The sequence below is a fragment of the Girardinichthys multiradiatus genome, chromosome 13 (genome assembly GCF_021462225.1).
Source record: "Girardinichthys multiradiatus isolate DD_20200921_A chromosome 13, DD_fGirMul_XY1, whole genome shotgun sequence".
Classification (NCBI taxonomy): Eukaryota; Metazoa; Chordata; class Actinopteri; order Cyprinodontiformes; family Goodeidae; genus Girardinichthys; species Girardinichthys multiradiatus.
This window is the reverse complement of record NC_061806.1, coordinates 18,274,150-18,298,345: the sequence shown is the minus strand read 5'-3', so window position 1 is coordinate 18,298,345 and position 24,196 is coordinate 18,274,150. Positions and strand designations below refer to the sequence as shown.

General features: G+C 41.1%; 2 protein-coding genes across 4 annotated transcripts in view; one reads left to right on the top strand and one right to left on the bottom strand.

The window, feature by feature from the left end:
- creb5a (cAMP responsive element binding protein 5a) overlaps positions 1-19,839 on the top strand; it is a 23,917-nt gene extending 4,078 nt beyond the window's left edge. For all 3 annotated transcript variants that reach the window (XM_047384024.1, XM_047384025.1, XM_047384026.1), the window contains exons 4-10: positions 2,536-2,645; positions 3,001-3,266; positions 10,371-10,497; positions 15,962-16,348; positions 16,447-16,722; positions 17,618-17,726; positions 18,351-19,839. In XM_047384024.1, coding sequence (XP_047239980.1) covers positions 2,536-2,645; positions 3,001-3,266; positions 10,371-10,497; positions 15,962-16,348; positions 16,447-16,722; positions 17,618-17,726; positions 18,351-18,487 — 1,412 coding nt within the window. In that variant the 3' untranslated portion in view covers positions 18,488-19,839. The remainder of the gene's footprint in view (positions 1-2,535; positions 2,646-3,000; positions 3,267-10,370; positions 10,498-15,961; positions 16,349-16,446; positions 16,723-17,617; positions 17,727-18,350) is intronic.
- On the bottom strand, positions 19,466-24,196 carry tril (TLR4 interactor with leucine-rich repeats). The gene has a single exon (XM_047384022.1). It carries the CDS (start codon positions 23,706-23,708, stop codon positions 21,303-21,305), a length of 2,406 nt encoding a protein of 801 aa, XP_047239978.1. The 5' UTR covers positions 23,709-24,196; the 3' UTR covers positions 19,466-21,302.

Below are 24,196 nucleotides of genomic sequence, written 5' to 3'. Positions count from 1 at the left end.
CCTGACCTGATTGTTGCAATTTGGACCTGTCCTGTTTTGTGTAAGAGACAACCCGCACAATGATGGATGAACACAGGACAGACAGAATAATGGCAGTGTAGAAGATGATCAGCAGCTCCTGTGGCAGATGCTACTTCTTGAGTTGCCACAGGAAGTACAGTCTCTGCTGGGCCTTCTTCCAAACTGTCTATGTGTGAGGACCATCTCAGGTCCTGAGAAAGGGTTGTTCCTAGGAACATAATGTTGTTGAGGATGGTGAGGGGAGTGCAGTATGGGAGGTGTTTTCTGGAAGTCCACCGTCATCTTCACAGTCTTGAGTAGTTTAAGCCTCAGGTGGTTTTGATTCCACCGGTGGACCAGCTGATCCACCATCTGACTGAATGCCGCCTTGTCATTGTCCTGGATCAGGCCAATGCCAGTGGGGTCATCTGCAACCTTCAGGAGTCTCACAGACAGGTCGGCTGTGGTGCAGTCATTTGTGTAGAGGGAGAAGAGGAGTGGGTAGAGAACACACCCGGTTCTGATGGTTTTTGAGCGGGATGTCATACTATATTAACTTTGGGCCTTCAAGGCTGCATTTGAATTGTTCTTTTTTAAGAATGGAGGGATCTTACAGAAAACATCTTCAATGAATTACAAAAACAAGAATTAGGTGCATGCATTATACAATTTTACAAATATATACATGCACCCCACTTTCATAGCCATAATCATGCTTCTAGAACCCTTCTAGTTGAATGTTTGACCACTCATTTGGTCAGAAATGGTAGAATTTATTTGAATCAGTTAGCTCTCAAGCAAATTGTGGCTTGGGCCATTTCAGAAGCTTGAGATTATTCTGCTCCATCCGGTGTGTTTGGGATCACATTCTTTTTTGAACACCCATTGTGTCTAAGCTGAATACTTTGGAGGTAGTCCCCCATCTTCATTATTCCAACTTTATGCAATAAACCAGTTTGGGTCAAATAGGTGAAACTTTGACAAAGTTGGGTGTTCCAACAGGCCAAAACCAATCAACAAGGGTTTGTAATGTCAATCCCAAAACCCTATTAGTTCTACGGAAAACGTCCAGACTATGCTTAAAAAAGGGGCTTGTCACAGAAAACCAATTACTTTAAATGAGCCCAATTCTTCCAAAAAGAATGGCTAAATTCAAAGCCATAATTACACCAGGACCTTATTAACGGTCAGACAAAGTGTGGGGTCGAGGTGCAACTCTTCTAAGGGAAATTATATCATATATTCATGAATGCCCCGCAATATATCTGAGCCTAAATGTACAATTTTGGAACTGTGGAATAAATATGGATTAGATAAAATCCACAATAATACATTTAAACGTGTGTTTCCAATAAAAAAACAGCAATAACATGTATATTTAAGGAATAATAAGTAAGTTTAACAGTTACAGAACGTTCAGTGTTCACATACTCCTTGAATATTTGCATGTACAATTTAGTCTTTGGTCTTCTTCATAAATTTTAATACTCAATCTGTTAAAAACATCCTAAGGAATGAGTATGATAAACCAATTAACAAACATGATGACTGGAGTAAGCACAGCAACAAGCTAAATTATAAATCCACCTTGAGGAATTAAAAAGATTTGCTCTTATCCAGTGAAAACTTCTGCATCAGTGAACTTTAAGCATCTTTTTGAACATGTTTACAGCATAACAATCAGCATATCAATGACAGAATTGCAATTTCCAACACGTTCCATTTACCATTGATCCAGGTCTAAATAAAAATGACTTTTTAGAGATATGGATCAGTTTTTATTAGTTAACCTGTTGCCTATGTACCACATTTACATAAAATCTGTAAAATAAGAAGCACATTGTTTTTATCGGCATCATCAACTCTTTTTCTGTTTCTGTCTCTGTCAAAGGGAGCTATCCTGTGGTTTTTGTTATCTTGTGATAAGTCTAAACAGGGTCATTGTTGTAGTTATAAAATAATAAAAACTTAGCTAAAGGATGTTCAAAAACGCAACACAATAGATTTATAGTTGTATCAACGCCAGAGCCCTAAAGAGGACAAGTGTGAATTGAGTAACTTTGGAAATACTAACTGAATCACTATGAGCCAATAATATCCAAATCACATAGTCAAAATGCTGGTACACGATGAGGTCTGTTAACATAGGATCAGCTGTCTCTCTGGATGTAAACATCAGTGTGGGATCTAACCTCTGCAGACTCTCCCGCCGGGACCCCCGCCCCATGTCCCATGTCCTGCAATCTGTCTCGCCTCCTGCAGGAAATCTGGTGTCAAAACAAAGAGCCCAGCTGACCCCTGACCCCTGCATGTTTAGACGGCTCAGAGAGACAGACTGATGTTATCAGAGCATGAGGTTGGGAGCTCGGCTTGTCTCTCCTCCTTGCATTACAACCTGGACGACAGCTGGTTCAAAACATGTATGAGCTTGAACGGCGGAGGCTGTCGCATGAAACAGGGCAGCAAGGCACGAATTTCTGCAAAGGCATTTAATTTAGTTCCTTTTTTGTGTCTGATCACGTGTAATGTTTTCAGACCAGACTCCGACTCCGACGCGATTTCTGCAGAACTGTGAAGAGGTTGGTCTGTTCAAGGAGATCGAGGAGGAGTTTCTCCAAGCCCAGGAAGAGGAGAATAACAAACAGGTACATATCAACAGGGATTACCTTTTTTTTTACTCTTTGAAAACAGAGGTCTCATCACTATGCAAGACACAGTGCAGACCTGTGCTTTATTACCACTTGGAATTTGCTTGCGAGGTCTATGATGGTTTTTGTCTTGAGTGGCATGTGTTGGTGAGGGGGATAAAGGATGTCAGACCCAATTAGTCAACTGCAGATATCTGACCTGCTGTAGGAAAGACAAACCAGGTGATCACATTCTATCCTCTAAATTAAACAGCCAGTCATCAAACACATAGGCGCACACGCACACCTCAATGCTAGTTCAAAGTTCAAAAAAGGTCCAAGCAGTTTGTTGGTTTTGCTTCATCCTCTACAGGCGTTGTCTCATAATGGGCCACCTTGTATGAATCAGCACCATCTAAAAGCTCAGCTTCAGCTTCAGCACTCTCCCCAGCCTCAGCTCACACATCCTCAGCCACCACTCAATAATCCTCCGCCTCCACTGCATCATCCCCAGGGGCATGGCCCAATGATGGCCCCGAGCTGCAGCCTGGCAGCCCAGCAAGGGCTGTCCTGTTCCTCCGCCGCCTCCCAGTCTGGATCAGTAATTACCTTGGCTCCTTCCACCCTAACACATTCAGGGTGAGTATAACTTTACTATGTCATAAACCAGCACAGTGTAACGCATAATTGTAACGGGAATGGTACATGGTTTTCTAAAATGTTAACAAAGAAAAATGTGATCTGCATTCAGCCCTCATTTACTCTAATCCCCTAAATAAAATCCAGTACAACCATTTGATTTTACAGGTCCCCTAATTAGTAAATAGAATCACCCAGAGTTAAATTTAACTTGGTATAAACTACAACTATTTAAACCCTGTCTTTATTAAAGAGTGCCAAGGAGAAGGCCATTTCTGAAAGAAAGCTATGAGAAGTCCTATTTAAAGTTTGCCTCTAGCTATGTAGGGGACACATATGCAAGAAGGTGCTCCGGTCAAATGAGACTAGAACTAAACTATCTGGCCCACACGCACAAATTCTGTGTGCAGAGGAAAACTAATGCTGTAACCTAACACACCACCCCCACAGTGAAAAATGGTAGCATCATGGTATGGGATGCTTTGTTCAGCAGGGGCAGTAAATGGGTCAGAGTTAATGGACAGGTGAATGGAGCTAAATTTAGGGGAAAAACATGTTACAGGATGCAAAAAAATTGAGACTGCGGCGAAAGTTCACCTTCAATGAGGAAAACAACCATAATCATCTAACCAGAGTCCAGACTTACTGTAAAGCCCATTCACATGAGTACTTTCCCATAGAAGGTACTCCTGGATAAGTGCTTTCTGTATTCTTTTTGTCTCTCTGCTCTGTTCTCTCAAACCCCCGGTCAGTTGTGGCAGATGGAAGCTCAGACGGAGCCTGGTTCTGCTGGAGGTTTCCTCAGTATGAGGGATTGCTGCAAAGTCAATGCAAGAGACTATCCACTGTTGCTACATGCTCATCCAGGAAGAGTGAATGCTGCAAGTCACTGACTCGATGCAATCTGCTGGGTTTCCATAGATAAAAAAAAACTCTAAAACCAATTGAATAATACATTGAATCTGACTGCACTGTTTGATAGTTACTTAATTGGAATGTATGTATCTGACTTAAAATCTGTATGACAGACGGATGGATGGATGGATAGACGGACGGACAGATGCATGGATGGATGGACGGATGGATGGATGGACGGATGGATGGATGGATGGATGTGCAAAGCTAAATAGAGACATACCCCAAAACACAATAACAAGAAGTTTGTGGCCTGCAGTGTGACAAAATGTGAAAGCTAAAGATGTATGAATGCCTTTGCAAGGCACTGTACTTCACTGTTGTAAAGCACAGTGCATCACATTTACACTTTTTTCTTGTCTCTGTTTTTGACATATTATAGCTCATTCTGTCGGGCACCAACTGGCATTTTCCTCTGCATAATTTATTACCTCACTAATGAAGTGAGAGCAAGGAGGAAAAAGATCAAACATTCATTTACTGAGGGAACAAAGTGCAGATGGAGAACTGCTGTATGAGGCCTAGACAGTCCTGTTGACTCTAACCACCCCACCCACCCGACTACCGCCTCTATTGTGTCTGTAAAAACTCAGAACGAGACAGGAGTCTCTCAGCGCCTGGGCAGCTTCCATGGCTCCCCGGTTATCACCCTGTTTAACTGACAGATTAGAGGAGTTCCTGTCTTTCAGCTCCCAACAGCTGCTTCCACTCTTCCTGACAGTTTGGCTGTGGATTTGTGAAGCTCAGGAGACATTCAATCTTTAGGATTTCTGAGAAAATAGGTATGTATGTAGTGTTATGCAGGTAGAGCTGAGTTTAGTAAACACAAAGAAACACAAAGAAAAAAGTCTATTTCAATTAAATTTAAAAATACTTTATTAATCCCAAAGTGAAATAAAACGTTGTTGTAGCTCATATTATGCTTATTTTTTCAATGAGCCGTTGTAGATGCTGATGGTTGTGGGCAGGAAGGATCTCCTGTAGCGCTCCGTCTTACAGCAGATCTGAGGAGGCCTCTGACTGAAGACACTCTGTTGTTGTACAACAGTCTTATTAAGAGGATGCTCAGGGTTTTCCATAATGTTCTTCATTTTATGAAGAATCCTTCTTTGCACAATGATCTCCAGAGGTCCCAGATGAGTCACTTCTTCTTCCATGATGAAAATAATGTTTGAACTATTCCAGTTTCTCTTAAAATCTATAGTCATCTCATTTCTTTTATTCACATTCAAGATGAGATGATTGTTTCCACAACATGCCACAAAGCGGGCCACCAGCTCCCTGTACTCAGTTTCTTGTCCATCTCTGATCCACTCCATGACTGAAGAATCATCTTGAGTATTTCTCCAGATGACAAGAGTCTCTCTTTTACTTTAAGTCTGAGGTGTACAGAGTGAAGAGGAATGGTGAGAGTACAGTCCCCTGTGGTGCTCCTGTGCTGCTGACTACCCCGTTAGACTCACAACCCTTCAGTCTCACAAACTGTGGTCTGTTTGTCAGGTAGTCTTTGATCCAGGAGATTGTTGAGGCCTCCACCTGAGTCTTCTGGAGTTTCTGACAAAGCAAATCAGGTTGAAGACTTGCTTCCTTCCACAACACTGGAACCTTCTTCTGGTCCAGGCTAAGGTTGAAGAGGTGCTGTAGAATCCCACAGAGTTGCTCTGCACAGGCCTTCAGGACTCTAGGGCTGACACCATCTGGACCTGCAGTCTTATTCCGATTCAGTCTCTCCAGTTGCATCTTCACCTGACTTCTTGAGACACACAGGTGGAAGAGGGAGGCAAAGGGAGCATCAGCATCTTCTGATTTGGTTGAAGGCAAACATGTAGAAGCAGAAGGGTCCATGGCTGAGGTGGAAGATAAAACATTTGAGGTGTGACAGAAAAGCTGTGGTCAAAGGAGGGTGGGATGTCTGTTTGGCTGTGAGCAGGAGATGAAGATGCTGAGCTTGTTTCTGAACTGAACCCATTGAAGAATAACTGAACCCATTGAAGAATGTGTTCAGTTCATTGGCTCTGTCCAGACCTCCATCGGTCTGATCATCCTTCTGCTTGAAGCCTGTGATCTTCTTCATCGCTGTCCACACATCTCTGATATTGTTTTGCTCCAGCTTCCTCTTGTACACTTCCTTGCTGTCTCTTATCTTGACTTTAAGTTGCTTCTGTAAACTCCTCAATAATTCTCTGTCTCCCTCTCTAAAGGCTCTTTTTTTCTTGTTAAGCAGGTCCTTCACGTCACTGGTGATCAAGGGTTTGTTATTGGGGAAGCATCTCATCCGGTGGGGATGGTGGTATCCACACAGAAGTTTATATAGTCGGTTACACACTCAGTCATGGCATTGATTTCCTCTCCATGTGGCTGGCACAGTGCGTCCCAGTCTGTAGCCTCAAAGCAACCTTGCCGGCCTTCTTTACCTTCCCGTGACCATTTTCTCACAGTTCTTTTCATTACTGGTTGCCTCTGAACAAGGGGCTTATATTTCGAGCAGAGAAAAATAATAGTGTGATCTGATTTGCCTAGAGGAGGTCTTGCTGTAGAGATGTACGAGTCCTTGACATTTGCATAAAACAAATCCAATGTTTTGCTTTCTCTGGTAGAGCAGCTGACAAACTGTTGAAACGTTGGAAGTGTAGCAGAGAGTGAAGCATGGTTAAAATCACCAGAAATTGCCACAAAAGCATTGGGGTTTTGTGTCTGTAGCTTAGCAACAACTGAGCTGATGGCATCACATGCAGTGTCAGCAACAGCTAAAGGTGGAACGTAAACTGTTGCCAAAATAACACTGGTGAACTCTCTGGGTAAAAAATATGGACAAAAACTTACTGCTAACAGTTCAATATCTGGACTGCAGAGATGCCACTTTATTGTTCACAAGTAATGCCAGTCGTTTGTCGCTCCTCTAAGTCTCTGTCTGCTTGTATGGTCAGAAAGCCTGACCGAGAGATGCTGGAGTTGGGAAAATGATCCTGCAGCCATGTCTCAGAGAAACACATAATACTGCACTCCTGATACTCGGGCTGGGTCCTTTGTAGGGCTTGGAGTTTATCCAACTTGTTTCCCAACGATCTCACATTGCCCATCAGAATCAATGGAAGGGATGGTTTGAACTTCCTCCTTCTCTCTCTTTTCTTTGCTCCTGCTCTGCATCCACAGTGCCACCTTTTCGACTCATCAGGGATTTGGGTTTGTAGTTGAAGTATTATTTAAGGTTTGGGATGTTAATCAGCTTTTCCCGGTTATAAAAAAACCCCAAAACAAACAAACAAAAAACAAAAATCATCAAAAATCCTTCCAGCTGCACAGCATTCGATACCAGAGAGGATAATCGTCCAAACAAATCTATTTTTATCCACCACGAGAGGAGTTTGAGTTCTTTAAAATAGTTAATCAGAATGAAAAGTAACAGAGCTATTCCAACCTGCTGCCACATTGAGTGGCACAATTCTAGAATATTATTATAATATTTGTAGTATCCAATGAAAGTTATGTCCATATTTCTAATGTTAGGCAAGTGAAACTAAATCAGTTAAACTTTAGAGTTAAACAACCACAAACTATAACGTTGATTTTCTTCTCTGAAATATTGTGGGGCCAGCATCATGCTATGGATTCCACTATTTGGTTTTCTAGGGCTTTTTTTGCAATCTTTAACAGTATTTTTTTTACTTGCTTCAGTTGATGAATTTAAAATATAATACAATATCCATCAATCAAGCAAGCAAGCGATCAATCAATCAAGCAAGCAAGTAAGTAATCTATACATGTGAAAGAAATTTTTAAATATGATGCAATGCATACTATATTTTATGAAACAATACAGTAGCATAGGATGCAAAAAAAACCATACAGTAAGTTACAGTAAGTGTCAGTGAAATATAACAGGCACGAGATATCAGATCATACCCTAATATATGATACCATACAATACTATGCAGTATGACAGGTAAATGAAGCTACGTGAAAATTGTCTTAAGCATTTATACTGATTAGCAGTCTTATCTCATGCTGGTCCACCTCTAAAAGTGTGATGAAAACATTAATCTTGTAAGTCTACTAGTTTACAAAACCTTAAGATGCTATTTAAACTCAGCAGTTACAGCCCCAAAGTTATGAAAAAATAAAATACTTTCTAGTTTTTAGACTCTATCATTACATTGAAAACCTGAAAGTATGTACTTTGTTAGAATAATCACCATTTTCTATTATCTTTTTTTTTAATTTTCTTGAAGTACTGTCACATTGCTTATACTGTTTATTCTTTTTTTTTTTTTTTAGATATTTAAGTGATCACTTGGAAAATAGAAAACAGAAGAAAACTGACCTACCAACACCTTGCATAGGGCATTGTTCATCCCTCATCCTCATTTATGTATTCTTACCTCCTATCTCTTGACCTAGTTATTATATCCGATTGGATCACGCGAGGCACATAAACAAAAAGTCTTTTACATTTCTGCGGATGATTAGCTGAGTCAGTTAAACAAGCTCCAAACATCTGTCCCAGCTCAGGCAGGCCATGACAGGACAGCAGGGAGAGGGAGCTGACATTCAGTTACAATGCAATAAATCAGTGCCAGCTCCATCCAGACACTGTGTTAGTCAGTGAAACTGAAGAGTGTTACTGAATGAACCCTGTACTTGAAGTCTGACTGTTTCCAGTGGCGTTTACAACCTGTTACTATGGCATCTGTGTGTCTGAGTGTCTGATGATAGGCCCTATAAAGCTGTTTTGGTTAGAATAGGAAGTGCTGTTTTGGTTTGTCTACTATATGTTGAATATTAAAGGAGATTAAAATTTCTTTATTCAGTGATGACATCATAGCTGATAACATCAGGGCAGCCACTGAGGCCCATGCTATCGAACTGGCCTTAAGCCAGAAAGGGTTAGGTCAGCAGCACATGGCACCCAGGGTTCTGCATCCCCGCTGTGATCCCTGAGCCTCTGTCCTCCTTTTCAAGCAACTACTTATTTCATGCTACGTTTTCATTAGTGTCTTTCTCCTTACCATCCAATTTTGAATTTTCAATTTGTTCATCATTTTTCCTTCAGGGGTCCTTGATATTGCCTATATAGCATTTTTTGTTGAATGGCATTTAGCTGTTGGCTGATTTATACTTCTGTGGTCTCCAACATTATATATTTTGTAGATGCTTTATATGTTTACGGGTGCAGATTTTTCTATATAAGTAAACTTGACTTGACTTGACTATATCAATAACAGAATGATATAGTCTATACCTGTCTTGCATTATTGCTATTTTTTCTATAAAGTTTTCCATTTGAAGTAGAATAGACAAAATAGAATAGAATAGAATATTTGTCTTTCAAAAACGTAGACGTATTATATTGACTCACCATTCGACTGTATAAAAATGAAATCTCAAACTGAGGAAATATAAAAAATATGATAGATCCTTAATATGTTCTTACAGATAAAAACATTTGCAATATGAAAAGGATTTTAAAGAAAGTATAAATATTATCTAAAAAATAATTGAACAGAAAATATTTTTATAGTAACATAAAGTCAACATATTTGCTCCCAGTGGTGGTGCTTTCAGTCTCTACTCTGAAGTCGGAATATCAAAGTTCCAAGTTAGAAAAATGAAACAGGAAGACCCCTGAAATCATAATTCTGACTTTAAAAGTTAGAAACCCCATAAATCAACTATCAAACATGGAAATAGGGATATATATATGGTTTAAAAATAACTTTTTCAAACCACAAAAAATGCTGTAGATACATTTGAAGTATGAGGGTTTTTAAAAAGAGATTAGTTTATGTTTTTTTTAAAAGATTTTTCACAATACATGCACAATGTACTTTTGCTATTTGTTATGTGTTACATTTTCATAGAAAAAAAGTGAATTTTTTTTCACAAGGTTTTGGACTGCAGGCTGGCAAGTGTGTTAACTTAATTGTTGTTATTTTACATAAGTCTGCTGTTGTCATTTATCATTGTCTGGCTATTAAAGGCGGGACCTCTTTTAATCACCTTTTATCATATAAAGTAACAAACAATATTCAACAATATTCAATGATTTTACTAATAAGCATATTGCTTCCACATGGACTTGGCCATAAATGTTTCAACTTGCACCTTTCTCTGAACCAGGGTAGATGAAACTTAAGCTGAGGAGAGCTGCCTGGACTGACCTGTTTTTCTTTCTCCTGTGACCGACCACAGGCCTACTCCCGGGACGCTGTCCTGCCTCCTTCACATGCGGAACAGACACAGACAACCTCTGCCAGCCTCCTTACCTGGCACCCTGCCAGACCCCACCATGCAAGAGGCATCTGCTCAGCACATGACTGTAAGTATTGGAGGCACTGTTCTGCTCATGTTCACACATTTACCCATGCATGATTTATTATTCATAAATAGCAGGGAGGGGGGGGGGGGACTATTTGTATAAACAGGTCATGCTCCCAGAATTATGAATATTTACAGGTAGCTTTTAAATTTTTGGCACTTGGATGAATTAATCAAAAGTGTTAAATACACAGCTGCTCCTCAGTATTTATGAAAAAAACTGATATCAGCTTATATACCTGTAATAACTCTTGTACAATACATCATTTAATGTGATACAGTACTGTGCAATATGATACAATGTATAATACAATTAGTTCTGATAGGATATGGTATAATATGATACAATAAGATATAATGTGATAAGATGTAGAATCAGAGTTAGCTTAATTGGCCAAGTCTAACTTTGGTTAAATATAAATATATGAAAATGATGTGATGATATGATACGAGCCGTTTGGGAAATCCTCTTTAGACTCATTGTTAATCCCTAAAGTTGTGTTCAGTTTTACTGACCACAGGCCATGTTGACACACGTTTGTTGGTAGTGCTTCAAATCTCAAAATACCACATGTCCCAGTTTATGATGCATTTCTCCAAGGACAAAACTCGGATCTAGTAATTACATTGGTTTTTGCAAGTTGGTATACAAATTAAGTTTGATAATTGTTATGAACAATGCAGTTCTCTGCAGTTCATTAATATTGCCACTTGCTATCCCAAAGCAAATATCAAGTTTAAGAAAGCATGTACATTGAGCTCATCCACCCATCATTTCCTTAATAATCCCCAAATTGTAATTGGAATAAAATGTCAAAAGTCCTACTCACCCTTTTCTTGCCCCTTTGATAATGTGTTTTTAAAAAATTAGATTCACGCTGATTTTCATACACACCCAATGAAGCTGATTATTAGCTCATCTAGGTTTATCCAGCATTAGCAACATCAGTATTAGCTTTCTGCTAATATGGTAAAAGTCAAAATATAGCCAGGTCAGTTATATATTTAACATAGGAGCTAATTTCCTCATTCACAGATTTTACCATATGATGGAGGAAACAAAAAGACTTAGTTACCGTGTTGTCTTATTACGAGGTATCAGACATCTGTTACTTAACATTCAGAAGCTGCTGGATTTATTTTTGTAGCTCCAGCACAAATTGCTGGAGCAAATTGCTGAGATCACAGAGATGTCTCTCTCCTCAGAGGAAAACAGTGGAGGTTGGTATACCATGGAAGACTAGAACAGAGAAAGACAGAGAAAGACCTGTTGCAGCGGAGACATGACAGTTGTGGTCATATTCAAAGGTAAATGTGAACTCCAATTGTCGGGAGTGGACAAGCAGAGCAGAGCATAGTCTCAAGCTCCTGATTCATGTGCTCAGTCTGACCATTGGTTTAAGGATGGAGGCCAGAAATGAGTGCAACTTAAGCTCCTTGGCCAGAATGGAGGTCTTTCCATAACTGGGAGATGAACTGATGACCTCAGTCAAACAAGATCTCTAGGGGAATTTCATGGAGCCTGAACAGATGTTTGACAAGTTTTTTTGGCCTATTTGATGGTAGATCGTCAGCTTCCATAAAGGAACCATATGACCGGCCCAAGGAAAGTGGTTGATGAGGCTGAGCATGATAGTTATGCCCTTAGAGGAAGGTAATCCTGTAACAAAATCCAAGGCGATGTGGGACCAACGATGCTTTGGAATAGTAAGAGGATGGAAAGAATCAAAACGTCATCAAAGTGGAAAAAACAAAGTTGTTAAGGAATACATGAATGATGTTGATAAGGCTTGTCTTTGAATTCAAAATCTCCAAGAGGTGTTTAAAAGTAGTTTTCTACTCAGTGCCCTCTCGGATTCTGATGAATTGATAGACGTTACGGAAATCAAGTTTAGTTAATACTCATGCACCAGTTTGAAGGCAGACCTGAGTAGTATTGTGATTTTAATGAGGCCTCTTTAGTCTTGTTTCAAAGATCCATTCTTTTTGGCCACAAAAAAAACCCTGCTACGAGTGGTGACGAAAAGTGATGCAGGATGCCAGCAGCCGGTGACTCATTTATATATTTCTCCATACTTCCCCATGTCGTTTTGGTCAAGTTACATCAAGTACACACAGCTGGATTTTATTTACTAAGTAGATGACGTCTAAAAACAGTTGGTTCGTTCCACTTCAAAATGATGCACTGCTTCATGTTGGTCTGTCACATAAACTTCAAATTAATGTACATCAAAGTTTGTGGTTGTAAAATGATAATAATGAAATGGGTTTTAATACTTTTGCAAGGCTTCGTAATCATAATCCTAAATTGTGCTCCAAGAAAAATTTGTAATTTCTTTCCTTGAGCCAACCTCTATGATCTCGTACTCGTCGTCTTCCGCTTATCCGGGACCGGGCCGCGGGGGCAGCAGACTCAGCAGAGACACTGAGACGTCCCTCTCCCCAGTCACTTCCTCCAGCTCCTCCGGGGGGAGCCCAAGACGTTCCCAGGCCAGCTGAGAGACATAGTCCCTCCAGCGCGTCCTGGGATCATAGACCTCTATGATCTAAAACTCTAATTGCTCCTCCTGAACATACATTCACCTGTAACACGTTAGGGTCTATTTTGCCGGATCATCAGCACTGTAATTTAGTCATGATCAAGAGTTATTAGATGCTATTCATTTCAAGGTGTGAAACGGGACACTGCTTCTTTAAAAACCACAGGAGGTGCATTAACATGCCTCTGTTGTACAGTAACAGTGCCCTCAGCTCAAGTGGAAAAATAAACAGTCGAGAAGTGGTTCAGTGTTTCATGTAAAGTTTTATGTCTTCATTCACTGATCCCTCTAGACAGAAATATCAAAGTGGTGTGTCATCTAGGCCAAGAAGACCCATGATGTAATCAGCGGCCCCAGCGTCATGGTGTTTGTATGTAGTAAACAGAGCTGAAATACTCATGCCCCGTCCTGCTACGTGTGTGTGTGTTTGTTTGACTGGTGGCCTGGCAGGCTGGTAAAGTTGGCACGGACATCTCGATGACCTCATCCTTGGCACTGGCTAAATGTGCCCCTTTTTTGTTGATGAATGGTGAAGAGAGACAGAGAGAGAGCTAGAGAGAGAGAAAAGATGCCTCTTCTCTTAAAGAAATATTGTGTAACAGCAAGCAGATAATAGGTAATATTTCCAGGCATGGGGAGTTGGGAGGGAGGTGATGTCATGCTGCAAACATGACCTCTCCTTATCGTACTAAGTGTGGGAGAAAGGTGAGATGAGGTTTAATTTAGCTCGTACAGTCGCTTCAGTCAGATGATACACAGAAATAATAAAGTGTGAAGGGATCAAGCTGCAGATGGCAGCGTTTGCATGGGAACACATTATCCCTCTTATCAGCAGTTGTCAACATTGTTGGAGATAGTTAAGAGAAACTCCAACTATGGACAGGAGCATGTAGTTTCTTTGGAAAGACCCTTTACTATATTTTCAGACACTTCAGAAAGATATATAGGAAACAAGGTACCTATGTGCCCTTTAGGCTTAGTTCTAATCTATGATCACCCATGTTAGCAGTTAGTCCAGCTCCCTAGATCGAGACCATCCTACAGTTTCAAGGATCACCAAGACTGTCAGAGTTTAGGTCAATTTGGAATACCTAATTATAGTGTTAAAGCAATCATGACACTGTGGTGTAAGTATTTGCAAAAAAAAGGAAATGCCTAAAAAAACGTACAAATTTCAGTAAACATTTAGCAACAGCTCCAAAATTTAGAGGTGTGCGCTTCCACTGGATGGAATCTCTTTTCCACCTGATGTAAAAAGGACCCAAGCACTGACACACCTCTCTTTCCATGTGGTCTAATTGTGGCACGTAGCAGCAGGTCCGACAAGTATGGAGGGAGCTTTCGTAGAATGCATTTTAAGTAAATAAGTAAAAGAGTAGGAAGGCCAGTTTTAAAAACAAGCATTTGCACAAGACTACAAGGTGACAAGTGTGTCAGTATAGCAATGGAATTTACAATCGAATAATAAAGATCTAATATCGACGATACAAATAGTGAAAGGTATTGCTCCAAGGACAGGACCATGGGAAACACCCTTGGAAACATGCTGTAAACTAGTAGGTTTTTTTGGGTTTTTTTTTTTTTTTTTTTTGCTAGTGCCATTGATTAACTTTAACTATCTTTAAGTGAGGCTGCACTTTATTATTATTTAATTATTTACTTACTCAAAATTTACATTTTAGAAAAAAAACCATTTCAAAAATATGAAGTGTTTTTATATTTTTTGGTGAATAAAACTCCTCACAGATGTATTGTCAGGAAAGGATCAACATTTGGCTGAAATATTTACTTAATATAACTGGGATCGGGCTGCACGGTGGCGCAGTTTCTAGCACTGTTGCCTTGCAGCAAGAAGGTCCTGGGTTCGATTCCTGGCCAGGGGTCTTTCTGCATGGAGTTTGCATGTTCTCCCCTTGCATGCATGGGTTCTCACTGGGTTTTCACTGGGTACTCTGGCTTCCTCCCACAGTCCAAAAACATGCCTGTTAGGTTAATTGGTCACTCTAAATTGTCCTTAGGTGTATGAATGAGTGTGTGCATGGTTGTTTGTGTGTTGCCCTGCGATGGACTGGCGACCTGTCCAGGGTGTACCCTGCCTCCTGCCCATAGACTGCTGGAGATAGGCACCAGCTCCCCTGCAACCCACTATGGAATAAGCGGTAGAAAATGACTGACTGATAACTGGGATTGTATTTAAAATTGACCTTTTAATGAAAATACACACATTCACTTTCTATTTGTTTCAAGTTTAATTAAGCGGTTATTACCATTACAGGTTGAGCAGATGACATTTCTGATATTTATGAAAGTTACATAGGCAAACCTTGGGAGAAATTATGATCTTGTAAAAGTGATGCAGAATCCTAATTCCCCCATCACGCCAATGCCTGTCTGCCTTGCATTTCAACACCGTAGAAAGATAGGCAAGTAACCTGCCTTGGATAAATACGGCTCCACCATAGCCTTTCTTTATCTTTCATATATAGCATAACACAATTCAGCTCCCAACAAAGCCAGGCTGCCTCTGATTTATGGATGTGTAAAAAAGAAATTGTAGCATGATTGTTATAACTTAGACTTGCTATATATACTGCACAGATACACTACTACAATGAAAATAACGCAAGCGATACCCAGCAGACCAGATAATAACATTACTTAATCTTATGCTATGTTTATGCTCTGTCTGCACTGATGAAGATTCACTCGCCTCATGATGCTGAATAAATAAAGGAACTTAAACTGATGACAACTTTTTTCTCATTAATTCAGCTCATAATTATTTGATCTCTTGGGGGTGCAAGTGGAATATGCATTGAGGATTGATTTTTTTTTATGAACTACAGTACATGGAGTGACACCATCTTAAGATTCTTTCACAAGCCAGATGGCTTCTTATTTGATTAGTTGTCTTTCTCCGCTCAGAGACCCAAACCGACAATGGCGCATCATTACCCACATCAACACCCAGGAATGCTCGCCATTAACAACTCTATGACATCCATGGGGCACATGATGGAGATGATGTCACAGCGCCACAATGCCCCTCCACTACAGCAACAGCAACACCACCATCCTCACCATCCTCATCACCATCACCATCATCATCCCAATCAACCGCCACAGCTTCCACCTGTGCCCCACACCTACCAACAGCGTTGCCATGCTCCACCTCCACAACACCTGGGGAGCACTCAAAGCCTCCAGCTTCACCAGTCAGGGAACGTAGGGCACTCTCATTCTCACCAGTCACCACCATCACGCCTGCACCAGAACTCCCCACCTGCAGCCCCACTATCTGCCCCGACGCAGGTGCAATACATTAAATGAAGTAAACAGTGTCTATCTGTGCTGCATTTGCACTTTCAAGCAAAGTGAAGTCATTTTGTGTTGTTTTTTTTTTTTTTCAGTTGTCACCAGTTGCACAGCAAATGCAGCCATCCCACTCTCAGCATGCAGCACAGGCAACTTGTAGCGGCAGCAGCAGCGGGGGCAGTGGCGGAGGAGGAGAAGGAGGCAGCAACCGACGCAGAAGAATGGCAGAACAGGACCCTGATGAGCGCAGGCAAAAGTTTCTGGAGCGTAACCGAGCTGCAGCGACCCGCTGCCGACAGAAGAGGAAAGTGTGGGTGTCTTCACTGGAGAAGAAAGCCGAAGAGCTTACGCACACAAACCTACAGCTGCAGGTGGGCAACGCTCTGTTTGAAAAGGCTCTCAGCCTGACAGATTGCAGACTTCAAGAATAGTGTCTTGCAAAAGTGTTCATTCTGCTTAAATCTTTTCACATTTTGTCATCCAGCAATCACAAACTTTAAGGAATTTTGTTGTGATTTTATGTGATAGACCAACACAAAGTAGCACATGATTATGGATTGGAGGGAAAAGGATACATGGTGTTAAAAACTTTTTAACATATACAAATCTAAAAGGGGGCATGCATTTGTATTCAGCCCTCAGGAGTCAATATTTTGTAAACCTACAGAATGTCCAAGTGTTTTGAGGTTTACACATCTAAAGACTGATATTTTTGCCTTTTCTTCTTTGCAAAATTATGCAAACTCAGTCAGATTGCGTGAGAGCATATGGGAGCATCGGTTTTCCAGTCTTTCTCAAATGGATTTAGGCCTATATTTTGACTGTGCCATTCTAACACTTGAATAGGCTTTGATTTAAACCATTCTATTAAAATCCTATTTTTATGTTTAGGGTTGTTGTCTTGCTGGAAGGTGAACTCCCAGGCTTTCAAGTTTTTTGCAGCCTCAAACAGATTTGCTTCCAGGATGTAACTGATTTTAGCTCCATTAGTCCTAGCTCCTTCCCATCACTTCTGATCAGCCAGATTCATTGTCCCAACCAAAAAAAATCCATCAGAATGATGTCCACTTTTTTTCTCCACCTATAACGTTTAGGCCTGTAGGACACTTTCCTTCCCCTTTCCAAATATGTACTACTATGTGTCGGTCTGTCACATACAAATCTAATAATATATGTTAAAGTGGTTGCTGTGTGTCAATACGTGAAAAAAGTGCCATGAATGCTTCTACAAGGAATTACACTTAGCAGATCTATCTGTATCCCCAGGACGAGGTGACATCACTGAGGTCGGAGGTCGGCCAGTTGAAGCAGATTCTCCTCACCCACAAGGACTGTCCCGTCACTGCTCGGCAGAGAGAGGCACAGGGGTACCCCAGTGAGTAAAACCCCTTACCCTGCACCTCTGTCTAGACAGCTCTGCAGCTTTCCCAGATCATCATCAATGACCACTGTGGTTATTGTTCAGGCACATTATTCCTTTAAAGTGCAAAAAGACAAATACTACATGACTGAATGTTGTGTCGCTATGAAAAGCACTCTTCTGTTCAGTCAGAGACCTTAAACTGTGTTCGGCAGCACTTTGGGCTAAAATCAGCTTTTAATCCCACAATCTCCAAACATTAGTGATGCACCTTTATTCCTCAGGAGAGTCGATCAAACAGGGATATCCCTCGCCATTATATTTCAAAGAACCTTACTTGTTGCACTCCAGGCAGGCTAAAGTGTATGTCTAACATAAACTTTAACTGACTGTCATGAGAAAACTTTAAAACAGGTTGTTATGCAATGATAGCCTGTGTTATATTCATATATTTCTATTGCTGTCTTTTTACCTGTATGTACAGTATTCTGTTGTTGCAATAAAAAAAAAATTGTGTTTTCCTATTACCTGAGCTGTAGATGGTTTTTATTTGTCTGCCAAAAATGAAAAACAAAGCTCATTCCAAGAGTGGACAACCCGAACGTTATCGGTGACTTTGACAGATGTCTCTGTGTCCAGCTGCAGGGGTGAGTTCAGCAGAGAGTCCCACCCCTGCAGATCCTGAGACTCATCCTCACGCCATCCAGCACAACAGCGTTTCCACCTCCTCGACAGCCGGATGCGACACCGGGCACGGACCCCTCTCTGGACTCTAACCCCCACTATGGATAGAACGCTGAACTTGTCGAGTGGTAAATCCATATGGACCCAGAGCTGTTATACTGGTGTCATCAGCAGACATTTTTCAGGTCCAAAAATAAAAAACAAGCCTTGTTTGAAAACTTTGATGTCAACTTTGATGCTTCTGCTAATATAGAAAATATCAAAAGCTGTTTACATCAATACAGCCTGCACTCCTGACTCACAGACTGTCCAAACAGACAATCTCAGCACGTTTTGCACTAACTTTAACAAAACAACTGCTAAACGGTACAGTGCCTGCAAACGTATTCAGATGTTTATGTACATAGAGACCAACATAAAGTAGTGCATAATTGTGTTGGAGAAAGAAACCTTTTTCAAAAATAATTTTAAAACATGTGGCATGCATTGATATCTACCCTTCTTCACTCTGACATCACTAAATAAAGTCCAGTGCAACCAGTTGCCTTCAAAAGTCAAATAATTAGCAAATAGAGTCTACCTGGGTATAATTTAATCTCAATAAAAATACAGCTTTTTTCAAAGATACATCCCCCAAATACATAATAACCAATAAAAATAAAATATTTTGGTGCTAGCATTGTGCTTATAGGGATGCTATTCTTAAGCCAGGACAAGGAAGCTGGACAAAGTTGATGGAAATATGGATGGAGCTAAATAGAGGGCAATGCTGGAGAAAAACCTGTTTGAAACCTATCTCAAAAAAGAATTTCATCCATAACTGCTGAACAGGGAAGGCTGAATACAAATGCATGCTGCACTTTTCTGATCTTGTTTTATAAAATTTTGAATATCAGGCATCTCTTCCCTTCGTTTTTACAATTGTGCACTGTTTTGTGTGGGTCCAACACATAAAATCCAATTAAAGTGTGTTGAAATCTGAAGAAAGTTTCAGAAATTAAGGAGTATGAGTACCTCTGCAGGCCTTGTATAATAGTCTGTACATTAGTATATATGACAAAATTAGCAGCTGCTGTTGCACACCTTTTATTTGGAGTGGAAAATGTATTGCAATGAATAATACAACTGTATTTGTTTATTAATAAGTAAACAACTTTAATACAAAATGTTATTTTAAACATTGCAAATGTTATATTCTTGTAAATAAAGTCAGTGAAACCCGAAATCTGTGTTAGAGAGCCATATAAAAGGAAAGAAAGATCATAAACAGGGTTTGTTGAAAGACACTTTTTATACCATGAAATTGCCATTAAAAAACTACAAACTGCACTTCATGTCTAAATCCCACTCAGATGATTTACGTTTCAACCTAACATTTTGTACTGTAAATATATGGACTATGGCTGTAAATCTAATGCTAAAATAAAAAAAATATTATTCTCCATGTCTTCATGTGGTCTAATGTTATTTTTCATTCGTGAAACAAGGCTTTTTCCTGATGCTTGGTTGTTTTTGAAGGCGAATTAAAGGATGTGCATGAGCAACTTGGACCTAAATAAACTGGGTGGTCTACTCTGCCCCCTAGTGTCCGTTTTGGTGTAAAATGGCGTTTGACCTCAGCAACTGAGGGAGATTGAAGCCCTTCTAGTTTTATCCAAAATGCACTCATAGATATGTCCTAATACATTGTTACACAGACATTTAAAGTGGTATTTCCCTTTTGTTTAGTTGGAACATCATTAATATTAAGGTATATACATATAAGTGTTCAAAAGGTTTGTTCGAAGTAAGCAAAACCTTTCATGTAAAACATTAGAATGAGTTACAGCAGGCTTGCATAGACTCCTTCACTTTCTAGTGCTCTTAAAATACATTTTTGTGCATGTTTATTTTATATGCACATGTTTTTGTCTATTGGGACTAAATACTGGAGGCACTCCACCCTGCTGACTCAAACAAAGGGACTAACCATTGCCAGGCCTCACTAACATTTAGCACTGTAAGAGTCTCACACACTCTTTAGTTTTCCTTTTAAAGCTATAGATTTGTTGTTCCATGTTTTGAAATACAAACAGTAGTTGATGTTTAAGATGTGAAAAACATTATTCAAAACATTCATATTTTTGAGCAGTATCAAGTGTTTCACATATTCCATGTAGGCTTAGAAGCGTACTCTTCTTTTGCTTCATCAAATGAATTGATACACATGACACCAATAGGAACAATGTATATTCCAATGTAACTAAATCATCCACAAACACTTCAAAGAAATTTTAGTCACTTTGTTGGTGAAATCTCCTTCCAAGAGCTAGTGTATATGCAATTTGGAGGTGAGCGCATTTCTCCAAACCTGGGAACCCTGTTCCATGGGAAGCCTGGCGCATACTGATCTCCTTGTGCTTTCGCTTTTTTGTGTAATATAAAATGACATCTTTACAAAAAAGTATAAAACATAATACAACTAGTACATATTTTTCTACCAACCAGCAGCCCTCATAACATTCTGTACAAATATGAGACGAAATGACATCTGTGAATTGGGTATTAGCACCATTGCTGAAATCAGTGGTACAACATTTAATATGTGCACACATCCACTCACATAAAAAAAGACAACACATATTTTAAGACATTGGCAGGTGCGAGGAAATGAAAGAGGAAAAGGCCTCATTTAGAAAAAAGGAAGTCTCAGGGACTGGACTTCCTCTGGAGTCTGAATTGATCATCAGGACCTCAGCTGTTCTACAGCTGAAAGAAATTGTCATGTAGGTTTGTTTTTGCAGCCAAAAGCAAACCTATGATCATGTTTTAATTTTGTCGGGTGTATACTGAGAGAAAGATATTTTTCAATGAAGTAAATGTAGTCAAATTCTCATATATCTATATTTCAGAGTTCCCTTTTTTGGTTTAGTCACAGAATCTCTGCATATCGCTGTCTCTGCGAACACCACAGTTGTCTAAAAAGCGGTCACAAGGGAACTCAATCAGGTTCCCTTCCTCCAGCGGGGTGAGGCGAGCTGGTCGGCTGCTCTGATAGCTGGTGAAGTCCGTGGACACCGAGGTTGATGCCACTGTGGGACGGAACGGTCTCCTTGTGGAGTACATGTGCCGGACATGAACGGCTGACTTCCTCCTCTGCAGCCTCCTCCTGAGGCTCCGCCCCAGCCAGACACCACTGAGGACCAGCAGCAGCATGGCATTCCCCACCAGTGTTGCCACTGTAACCAATTGGAGGTCAGAGGTTAGTAAAGCACTGCCATGATGGCTGACCCCCTCTTGAAGGGTGACCAATCCTGCACAGTGGTCGCGGGGTGCCACTTGGCACACAGATCCACCGACTACTCCTTCTACACAGACCACATAGGTCACCCCTGAGGTGAGTTCGCGAAGGATTACAGAGCGAGAATCTCTTTTGGCGTAGATGTAGCGAGGGAAGCGGTGTGGGGTGCCAAACCGGTCAAACAGAATGCGATAGTGGACTTCGTGTAGCCCTGGCTTTGGTTTTGGTGTGTAGCGATGATAATCCCTGCTCGTCCAGTAAACAGTGACAGTGCTGGATGTCACCTGATCAACTGAAACATTAGTGATGAAATGCCGGTTGAACATACAAGGATCTGAGATAACAGGCAATGCTGCGTCTTGATCTGACCTCAGGAGATCAAACGTTTCCTCTGACTGGACAGGAGAGCTGGTAAAAAGCCATGTGTATGTTGGATGACTTGGTTTGGAGGTGACTGATGGATCAATTTTAGGGACAACATTTGACCTCTGCCTTTCTTTGGCCCGTTTACCAGCTGCTTCTGTAGCAGGTCGTGACTCTTTCTTTGTTTTCTTTCCTCTCAGGAGAGAAGGTTCTGCTGCTTTCAGGCCCTCTTGGTCTTCTTGGATTTCTGCTTCTTCCTGGCCACCTCTTTTCCTTTTCTCCCCTTCTCTCCTCATCACTATTCCACCCCTGTTAAACTGTCTGAAACCTTCTCTTTCTCCCAGTTCTGTTTTATTTTTTTCACCAAGTTCCATCTGATCCTTTTCACCTCTCCACACTCCATCTAACTTGCAGGAATGGTTCCAGTTCCCAAAAGGCAGCCGCAGAGAGCTGTTCACATAGTCCAGATATTTCCCCCTCAGAGATTCAGGGTAATGGCATTGCACAAGTACAGTCAACAGCTTGCCTTGGGAATGAGTAGCAGTCATCCATCTCGTAAAATCCTCAAGGCGACAGTCGCAGGTCCAGTTGTTGCCATGGAGATCGACATCCTGAAGGACGTTGTTGAAGGCAAAAATTTCACCTGACAGACTGGTGAGAAAGTTGTTCTTTAGCCTTAGCACCTTTAAGTGTTTGAGTCTGGAAAAAGCCAAGGAATCCACACTGGCAATCCGGTTGTGACTGAAGTCCAGCACCTCAACTCTTTCCAAAGGATCGAGCCATCCAGCACTGATTTCCTGCAGCTCATTGCCATCAATCAGAAACTCCCTGAGGCTCAATAGTCCCCTCAGAGCATCTCTGTCCATATGAGAAATCCTGTTGTTACTGAAAGAAAGCTTAGACAGCTTTTTCAGGTTTTGGAAGAGGTGGTTTCCGATATGCCGAATCTCATTTTCAGACAGCAGCAAAGTGGTCAGAGCTCTGAGGTGAGAGAAAGTGAGAACATTTGTCAGGGCTGACTGCTTGTTGTGGGCCAGGTTTAGAAAGCGCAGATTTGTCAGTTTGCAGAAAGCGTTTCTGTGGATGTGTTGCACTTTGTTGTGTTCCAGATGAAGATACCGGAGGTTGATCAAACTTTTAAAAACAGAGTCCTGCAAAACCTCTAATGAGTTACCATCCAGGCGCAGTTTAACAAGATTATCCAAGTTCAAAAAGTTCTCCGATATTATTTTCTTAATGTCATTGTTATTCCCATAGAAAGTAGATAGCTTTTTCAGGGGTTGTAAACTTCCAGCAGGTAAAGCTGTTAAAAGATTATGCCCCAAGTAAAGCTCCTCCAGCCTGGGCAGTTTCTCGAATGCTTTGGGGTGAATGATTGCTATTTGATTATACTGTAAATTCAACCTTACAAGCTTACTGTACTGTGCGAAATCAGAATCAGAGATGTTCGTGATGAAATTACCCCCGAGGCTGAAGATCAGCGCCTCATCTGACATCAGCGCGGCTGCTTTGGGCACGGCGCGCAAGCCGCGGTTGGCGCACACAAGGTGCCGCGCATGCACGCAGTCGCAGTTTAGGGGACAAAAATCCAACGCCGTTGAGGAAGATGAAAAACCATGGAGAGACAGCAAGAAAATGCATATTCCCAACAGGGAACCGCTGGTATCCATTTCCACATTCGTTGTTCAGGTGCAGGCGGCCGTCTCCTCTGTCATGGTGCAGAGCGACGTCTCCATAACTCACACCGTGATCTAAAAGGTGATTCACATCTCATGAGCATTGCTGCATCCGCATCAATGCAGCAGTTCAATTAGTCCAGTGCTACTCGCCTCCCAAATGCATCCTCCATTCCCCCAAATGGTCATCTGCTGCGAATTAAAGAGCACACACACACACACAAACTGAAGTCCCTCCCCCCTTAACTCTGCGACCCCGTCAGAGCCAGATGTGCACGCTTCTTCTTTTCGCACGGGATTTAGCACCCCACGCGCGCCCTCGAAATAGCGGAAGACCCTTTGACCGAGTTATGAGCGCTCCTCCGTATCCTCTGAGGGGTGATCTGTGATCTGGATCAGATTTCCTGGTTTGGACCCTGGAAGATTTTCTTCCCACGGAGCCCCAGGAGAACACCCCGAATTTCGTTTTCTTCCCCATCATA